Source organism: Dendrobium catenatum, unplaced genomic scaffold, assembly GCF_001605985.2.
Source record: "Dendrobium catenatum unplaced genomic scaffold, ASM160598v2 fragScaff_scaffold_1271, whole genome shotgun sequence".
In the NCBI taxonomy this organism is placed as follows: domain Eukaryota; kingdom Viridiplantae; phylum Streptophyta; class Magnoliopsida; order Asparagales; family Orchidaceae; genus Dendrobium; species Dendrobium catenatum.
Genome location: NW_021319733.1, coordinates 346,201 through 354,962, shown reverse-complemented (window position 1 = coordinate 354,962; position 8,762 = coordinate 346,201). Strand labels below are relative to the sequence as shown.

The following is an 8,762-nucleotide window of genomic DNA, read 5'->3' as shown; positions in this document are numbered from 1 at the left end:
GGGGGGGAAGGCCAAAGAAGGCCGGCGGCAAAGAGAGATGAGGGGAGAGGGTTTGGGTGTGAAAACTGAAAGTAATCTCAGTTTTAATTGAGATGGGAGGGAAATCTAAGTGAAATCAACTTCAAATTTCAATTAGATTAGGGGGATTAATGAGAGCCATTAATGGGAGCCACAAGAGGGGGGGCGGCGGGATGAGTAGAGGGAGAGGAAATTAGGGAGAGAGGGAGGGGATTTCCAATCCAGGATGATGACTAAGCAAGTTTCTAAATAACTCCAATTCAATTCAAATCTTGAAATTTGAATTCATTCAAACTTTCCAAAAATGAAAATTTTCCAAATTAGGAAGAATTTCAAATTTTGAAATTTCAAATTCACGAGCGGTTACGAATGAGAGGGGTGGTGGGAGGGTGGTCGTGAGGGGAAGCCGGCGGTATAATGGACGGTCGGTGGGGCTAGGTTGGCCGACGGGTGGGGGAAGCCCAAGGGGTTCGGCGGCCAAAGCTATGGGAAGGTGTGAGAGCTTTGAGTGGATAAGAGAAGGTAAATAAAAAAAACTGTAGATAACTCACTAAGAGATCTCAAGTTTGAAGAACTCACCAAGAGATCCTCATGCACTCACAGAGAGAACAAAAGTAAGAAATTTTCATTAATCCAATCAATAGTCTCATACAAGATACAAGGGCCATATAAATAGGCTCCAAATAAAAGTAAATGCAAAAGTCTAAAATGCCCCTTGGGGCTACAAGAACAACTAATACCCTCAGGGGTAAAATGGGAAACTACGAAAATAAAGGCATAACATATAAATTGCTGGTACAAGTAAAATCAATAATAGAGACTCTCAATCATGGCCGTCGATCTCCGTGGTCGTCTCTGATAGACGCGCCGAAATCTCCTATCGATGACCTCATCACATATGAGAGTTAAAAATCATGAATATGGGATCCAAGTTTAAATTAAAGTAATAAAAACACAAGAGTAGGTGATGTAGAACGAGGGGGGGATTAAAGAGGCATTTTAATGCGTACTTAAAATAATAAATTAAGTTTGGAAAGAAGTAATTAAACCTCTCTTAATTTAAAATTTAAATAGGAATCAAATTAGGAAGTTTCCAAAAATAGATTTCATAATTTTGGTAACTCCCTTCATGCTCAAATTGGATTAGATTAGAGGAATTAAGGGTTTGATTGGGGTGATATTAATGAGCTAATTAATTAAATAGGGAATGGGGAGGGGGCCGGCCAAAGAGGGGAGAGAGAGGGAGTCTAGGTTCAATGTATATGGACCCTTGGCTTTAATTATTGATTGGAAATCATATTTAAAATCTGATTTAAGATTTTATTCAAAGGAAAGAAATTTTCTAAACTAATTCATCAATTAAGAAAGTATTTAAATTCAAATAATGATTTGAATTTAAATAGGAAACTTTCCTAATCAATAAGAAACTATTTTAGGAAAGCAATTAAGAGGAGTTTGAAATTTGAAATTTAAAATTCATGGGATTTTGGAAGGGTGGCCGAATTCACTCTCCTAATTAGGATTTACTAATTAGGTTGGGATTTAATGTCCAATCCAAATCAAATTAATTTTAAATTTGATTTTAAAAACTTTCCTAAAATATGATTCTATTATAAAAGGTTTCAAATTTCAAATTTGAATTAATTGATTTAAAATTAAATGACTTTCCCAAAGAAGTTAAGCAAGAAAGGAAATTATTCAAGTGGAGATTGAAGAATTGGAGGCAAGGGAGGGGGATGGCAATCGGCGGCTTGGCTAGGAGTGGTTGACATGGGCCGGCGGTTAGGTGGACTTTAAGGGGCTGATTTGGAGATGTGGTGGTATGTTGAGGTTGGTGGGTGTGGGAGGATTAGGTGGCCGACGGTAAGGAATTTGGTGATGCCTTAGGCCGGCGGCTTGGGGTGGAGAGAGGGGAGGAGGAGAAAAGGATTTAGGGAAAGAAAGATACAACCGTGAGCCCAGACACATCCTGCAGCTGACGGGTAGTACGTTGCCCTTCTCCAAGGGACTTCACGCCACGAGCCCGGACCCATCCTGCGGCTGGTGGAAACTCCGATTCCCTCCCATAAGAATCTCACTCAAGTTCTATCCGAAGAACACAAGTGCAAACAAAATTTCATTAATAATCCATCATTGCATTACACAAGCAAGGGCCTCTATATATAGGCCTAAGAAACTAAAACAAGACACATATGCCCCTATGGCTTACATAGGACTACCCTCTTAAGTAAGGGTAAAAAGAGAAAATTTATAATAAAAAATAAAAATTACAAATAACAAATTAAGGTAAGGTGGAATGTTCTCGGCCATCGATCGTCGTCTCCTCCTTTGAAAATCTTCATGATCGGATGTCCGCATCAGTAGGAGATCATATCATTTAGAGAGAGAAAGCATGATCCGAATGGTTTTTCCAGATAATTGGCTAAGTTATTGAGTTTGTCAATTTTTTCTAGATTAAGTCCTCATTACACAAGACAATGCTTTTTTGTAATCTTTATTTTCACCATAGCTTGAGAGTTTTGTGTAGAATTTCTAGCATTTTTTCTTTAATGTGTTATTCTTAATTAAATATAAGTTCTATATATGAAAACGATCAGAATTTTGCGCTCTATTTTCTAAAATTATTCCCGTCGAAATCTGACAACCTCAAAATTTTCACTTAAAAACTCGTCGCGGCGCTTTGAAAAGCGTGCGAAGCCTAAAACGACGTTTTCGGGTTTTACAGTTTGTGGGTTTGAAAAATGTTGGCAAGAATGATCATGTAGCCAATGGCTCCTGAATCTAGGATACATATGAGAGTTAAAAATCATGAATATGGGATCCATGTTTAAATTAAAGTAATAAAAACACAAGAGTAGGAGATCATATCATTTAGAGACAAAAAGCATGATCCGAATGGTTTTTCCAGATAATTGGGTAAGTTATTGAGTTTGTCAATTTTTTCTAGATTAAGTCCTTAATACACAAGACAAAACTTTTTTGTAATCTTTATTTTCACCATAGCTTGAGAGCTTTGTGTAGAATTTCTAGCATTTTTTCTTTAATGTGTTATTTCTTATTGCAGTGGATGCACCATAGATTTCCTTTGGAAGAAGGCTATTATCCTTCTTTAGGGGAAGATTGTGGAGTAGAAAATCTCATACCTTTAAGATTTGGTAGTTATCAAGACAGATGTTTTGGAGATCGAAGCATCGAGCATTACTGTCATTCTTTCTTCAACTTGAATGAGAGAAGTAATCTAATTTAGTGATGGTAAATTTTCTTTGCTAAAGGTTTGGACACAAATTTGGTCGAAGTCAATATTAAGTTTTTCAAGGAACTCAAATGCCCTTCCCCTTTGTACAAATTGTTTGAGAATTATCACATTCTTACTATATGTCATCATGAGATCATGGTAATAAGTTCAAATCATAAACCTTCATTGCAATAAAATATTGAATACCATCAAGGTTATCTTGATTTGTCGTTGAAATATTAATTTTGATCTTATAAATGATGGCAGCATCCTTTACTTTTGAGTAAATTTATTTAACAGCATCCCAATCTCCATTTACAATAGAGAGAAACATAAATGGTCAACTGATTTCAATTATCAGGGTATTTCACAACTAAATCAAGATCATGGAATCTGCTTCATCTGAAAGTATAAACTTTGGATCCTTCGACTTTGGAGGAAGATCCACAAGGCAATGAATCTTTCATTTTTCCTTTCAAAAAGTCTTCACAATTTAGGACTACATATGGTTTCTGCGGGTAGAGTAAAATAAGAGTTGTAGCTTCTATAGTTCTCCCTTAATCTAATTTGCACCATTCATAAGGGTTGACTACTTTGAAGAGAAGTTTTCGAAACAAGACATAATTAATAAAATGAAGAATCCGGGCAAAAAGAAAGAGAACAAAGATTGGATGAAAGAAAACCAAGCCTCATTTGATACCATGTGGAAAATTAAAAAATTAGAAAAGCTATTTTGAATTTTATTGCTTGACTTTGTAAAAATGTGGAAATGATTCATGTAGCCGACCCCACGTAGTGGGACAAAGGCTTGATGTTGTTGTTGTTTTTGTTGTTGTTGTTGACTTTGTAAAAAATGTGGAAGCATATATAATCATCTCCAAAAGTATTATAATGAAAATAAACCAAAATGATTTTAAAAAAAATCCATAAGAGGGATGGGCGGCTAGAAAAGGTAATGTAGGGATCTCATAATAAAATTGATCTAATGGATAAAATCTTTAATCCATGTGCTCAAGCATCTCTACAAATTTAGTTGACTTATTGCTCCCACCAACGGCTAGCCATGTGTGGAAGAAGGGCAAAAGCCCCTATTTGGGTCGTCCGCTGTGATATTGGCCCACAATTATTCAACAAAAGTATTTCCAACATTAAAAGCTCAACATCCATTGAAGAAATGCCAAATTGTCTAGTTAAATTTTCAGAATTACATCTTAAAGATCAAAATACACTTCTTAGAGTTCATATAATCCAACTTAATTCAAAGCCAGACCTTATCAGAGGTTAAGTGATTTAGCTCTAAATTGTGCTGCATGTTTCCCAAACTTGACCTGTCACCGTCTGTTAGAATGACCTGCACGCAACATTGATCAGGTAAACTTTACCGATTTAACTCATATGCATAAATGATTATAAAATAACCCGCGTAAGCTTTCCACATGTAAAAACTTGAACTATGCCGACCAATTAAGGAAAATTAACACAAAATAGTTACTGCATTTCCTCTTCTTGATCAACAAATTTTAGAAAGTCTCGTTTTATACAATGAGCCTTCCATCCACAAACAACCCTTACCAGGTTTTCATGAGTGGTCCCTTCACCAAATTATATTTCGAGGCTTAGTTCTTCTAAATATGATGTATTGATTGTTACGCTCTCTTTTATACATTTGATAAAGTGATTACTACAAGATCATTGCAAACTATCTAAAAAGGATTTCCTCTTATTCCATGTACATGACCTTCGTATTGTTATGGATGTCATATGAAATTCATCTGATTCTAATTGTTAAAGAGAACTTCATGCAATACTACACAAAAGTTATTATTATAAATAAATGAATTATGAAAAGAATGCAAAGAATATGATATATAAGAATTACTGTATGTGTATAATGAAAGATGGATTTCAACCACTCATGATTGTACTGGAACATAAAATGATGGTCTGTTCACAGGTTTGGAAAAATAAAATGAGTTTGATATACCTGAAATGATACAATAAAAAAGGTGCTCCAATGATAGTTATATTATATAAAAATGACATGGTATATTTTTTTCCTATTTCATGCTATTAATTCACACCAAAATATTCCAGTTCCTTTTAACATTTTTAGCACTGAATTAAATGCAGATGATCCTTGACCATGTAATGGATTTCCTTATGATAATTAGCATCAATACTGTTTCCCATATCTTTAGGGTTACTGTATATACAGGAGAATAGAATCAGTGAGAGAAGGGAATTTTTGTCTTGATGGGGAACAACAAGTGAAAGGTAATTATGTCATATTAATTGTTGTACAAACTATAGTAGATTTTAAAATAGCATGAACTTTAAGAATCAGTGGCTCCTTTGACGTACTGAAAATTAATGTTATAAGAAAGTCTATGAACATTTTTTTATATATATTTTTTAATGTTAGTAGAAGTATCTAAATTTTCATCAGACTGAAAGCTTGCCTTAGGATTCCAAGCTTTTGGGTCAGATCATGATAGTGGACATATGATATTATGAAAGACCATGGGAAGCTTATCCACTTGTCAAATACTAAATCAAATATTGCTTATGCAATAAATATTGTAAAAAAATTCATTCACAATCCCAAAGAATGGCATCTCATGGGCACACCAGGAAAAAGAATATAGAACCTACAATATAGATAATATTTGAAGGGCACACCAGGAAAAGGAATTTTAATTAAGAAAGGAGAGGAATGGACACTTGAGGCCTACACAAAAGTAGGTTATGCAGAATTTATTATTATACTTCACGAGTAATGGCATATTCTTAGAAGGCAAAATAATGAACTGGAGGGAAAAAAATGGAATGTTGTAGTAAGATATCTTGCAGAAGTTGAATTTAAACCAATGACACCAGAAAATTATGATTTATTATGACTAAAGGTTGTCTTGGAAGATCTGAAAATCAAGTTAACAGGTCTTACGAGGCTTTCTTGTGGCAAGACAACCATCAATATTTGCAACATGACCATACAAAGCATTGTAAAATTAAAAGGAATTTTAGTTTAAAAAACAAAGCTTAATAGTGGCCTAATCTAAACTCCTTTAAGACCACGGGTGATCAACTTGCAGAAATACTCACTAAAGGTTTATCCAGGGCTATTTTTCAAAGATTATCCAATAAGTTTGAAATGAATGACCTACATTCATCAATTTGACAGGAGCCTGAAAAGTTCGGCCCCTCCTGAATAGGGAGATTTAATTCTCTGTCTAATTCTTGGCTTTCCTCAATGCATTAGAATATCGTGCATAACTGGAGAAAGGAGGATCTCTTGATAATTCTTATTGTGTTGTATTTATTATGTAGTTATTACAATATCTGGTTTTAGGGATTTGACTCATGTCATATTTTTCCGGAAATTAGATAGTTTCCTATTAGGACATTTTGTAGAATTGCTCTTAATTCTTATTGATGCTATCAAAGTTGTTATTTCAAGATAGAGTTTCCTTAAATTATGGAGAAGATTTAAGATTGAATAGAATTAAAATCTGTTGTACATTCCCAAAAAAAATGGTTATAACAAAAAATTCATTACCAAATCCTCTACTTCCTCTCCCTAACTTATAGTCATTTATTTTCCTACCTCTCCTACAGAGGCTGACTTCTACTCCCAACCACCAACTGCTAGCAGCCGTGACATTGCTCTGTCGCTGACTTTAACAACCTTCCAATGCTTGCTGGCATCACTCCTGCTGTTGTTCCAGGTCTCGTTGAAGCCAACACAAATAGGAAAAAAAGCTCCTATAGGCAGTTTGCCGCAAACCACAGGCTGAATACAACAATCTGCTTGCTGTACCACGAGAAAATAACCAAGAACACAGGAGAATACTTGCTTTCTACAGAAAGGATAATGCAAAATCAAGGAGAGGGAGGCTTCTAAAAAAAATAAAACCCAAAGGTATCACTATTTAGATTAATAGATCAATAGTGATTCTCAAAAAAAATTTGTATAGCACTTTCCTCTGTGCTAGCCTTTTTATTGTGGACTTGCTCCATTACGTTAAGTGGTTAGCATTGTATCAGTTTTATACGGTTAGCATTGTATCAGCTTTAAGTGTTAAGTGGTTCCACGCTGATTTGAGGATTTTTTTTCAGGGATGTACGGTCTATAATAATGTAAAACCCGCAAAATGCTGTTTTAGACCTCGCACGCTTTTCAAAGCACCACGACGAGTTTTAAGTGAAAAATTCAAGTTTGTCGGATTTCGATGGAAATAATTTTGAAAAATTTTACGCAAAATTCTAAGAAATTTGATATATAAAACTTATATTTGATTTTGCTTAATTTAGGAATTTAAAATTCATCGAAGTCTCATAATTCCAATAATACCTCTAATGTTTATTCAAGCATGGGTTATTTAAGTGAGGGCAAAATTGACATTATGGAAATCCCTTTCTCTTAAGGGGACCGAATGGAATTCGGTCCCCATTTCTTTTCTTCCGCCCGAACTCACGAAGAGGAGAAGGCGGACGGGTAGGCGGACGAGAGAGGAGAACGGGTGGCTCCGACGGCGGATTCCGGCGGCCAAACTTGCGGAAAATTGTAGGGAAGATTAAGAGAAGGCTAAGGTGAGTCTTTATGAACCATTTCCCATGTTTTTCCTTAGGGTTTTCTCAAGAAAAGATTTCTAGGGTTTGAGAAAACTTTGATTTTCTTTAAGAATTTTAATGGGGGATTATTAGGGAATGATTATGAGATATTTTTATGTATAGAAATGTGATTTTCTTTGGAAGCTTTGAGTTGGAGAAATTTAGGGTTTTTCCATAAAATTAGAAATTTTGAAACTACTTTTATAAAATTGATTCCTAAGGGTTCTATGATAGTTTCTAAGGGAAGAAATTGAGTTTTTCTTTCAAAATGTATTTTCCTATTTTTCTAATTATTTTAAATCCGAAAATATATTAATTTATTTATGAATTAGGTGTAAGGAAGAGTTTGGCATGTTTATGTGAGGGAATCATTGAAAATGTGTTTTCCAAATTTAGGGTTTTAAGGTAATTCTGAAAATAGTATTTATTTTAAATTTATAATGAGTGTAGGGAATGATGTGTGTGTTTCATTTAGGTGTTGAACACGTGGAAAGAAAGAGTTCGTAAGGATTTTTGGAGGAGCACGTTGTATTGAGATAGGTAAATGTGACACTTTTAAATTTAGAAGAAAATTTCAATTCTTTCCACCATAACATGTTTTATATTGTTGTGAAGATTTTTAGCATTTTTCCAATCGTACTGCTTTTATATCTTGTTATGCTCTTAATGTCATGCACATGTTTCTATGGTTGCCTAATTATATGAACTCATTTGGTAATGGTTTAGAGACAATGTGTTATCTTACATTGCAAGTACATCTCTTATGTGATGATATATATATTGCACTTGTTTCTTTCTAAAGTGATGAATAAAGAATGTACTTAGCTCTTTTTCTTTCCTCATGTTAACATGAAATCATGTAGCACATTAGGAGACAATTGACCATATGCATGAATAA

At 34.5% G+C, this 8,762-nt stretch overlaps 1 protein-coding gene across 2 annotated transcripts in view; it reads right to left on the bottom strand.

The window, feature by feature from the left end:
- The window catches only part of LOC110100864 (putative uncharacterized protein DDB_G0277003), a 53,921-nt gene that overhangs the window by 16,818 nt on the left and 28,341 nt on the right, over positions 1 to 8,762 (bottom strand). Inside the window, exon 8 of one of the 2 annotated variants that reach the window (XM_020828571.2) lies at positions 4,524 to 4,604. The exons of the other annotated variant lie outside the window; for it this stretch is intronic. Coding sequence (XP_020684230.1) covers positions 4,524 to 4,604 — 81 coding nt within the window. The remainder of the gene's footprint in view (positions 1 to 4,523; positions 4,605 to 8,762) is intronic. 2 annotated transcript variants of the gene reach the window in all.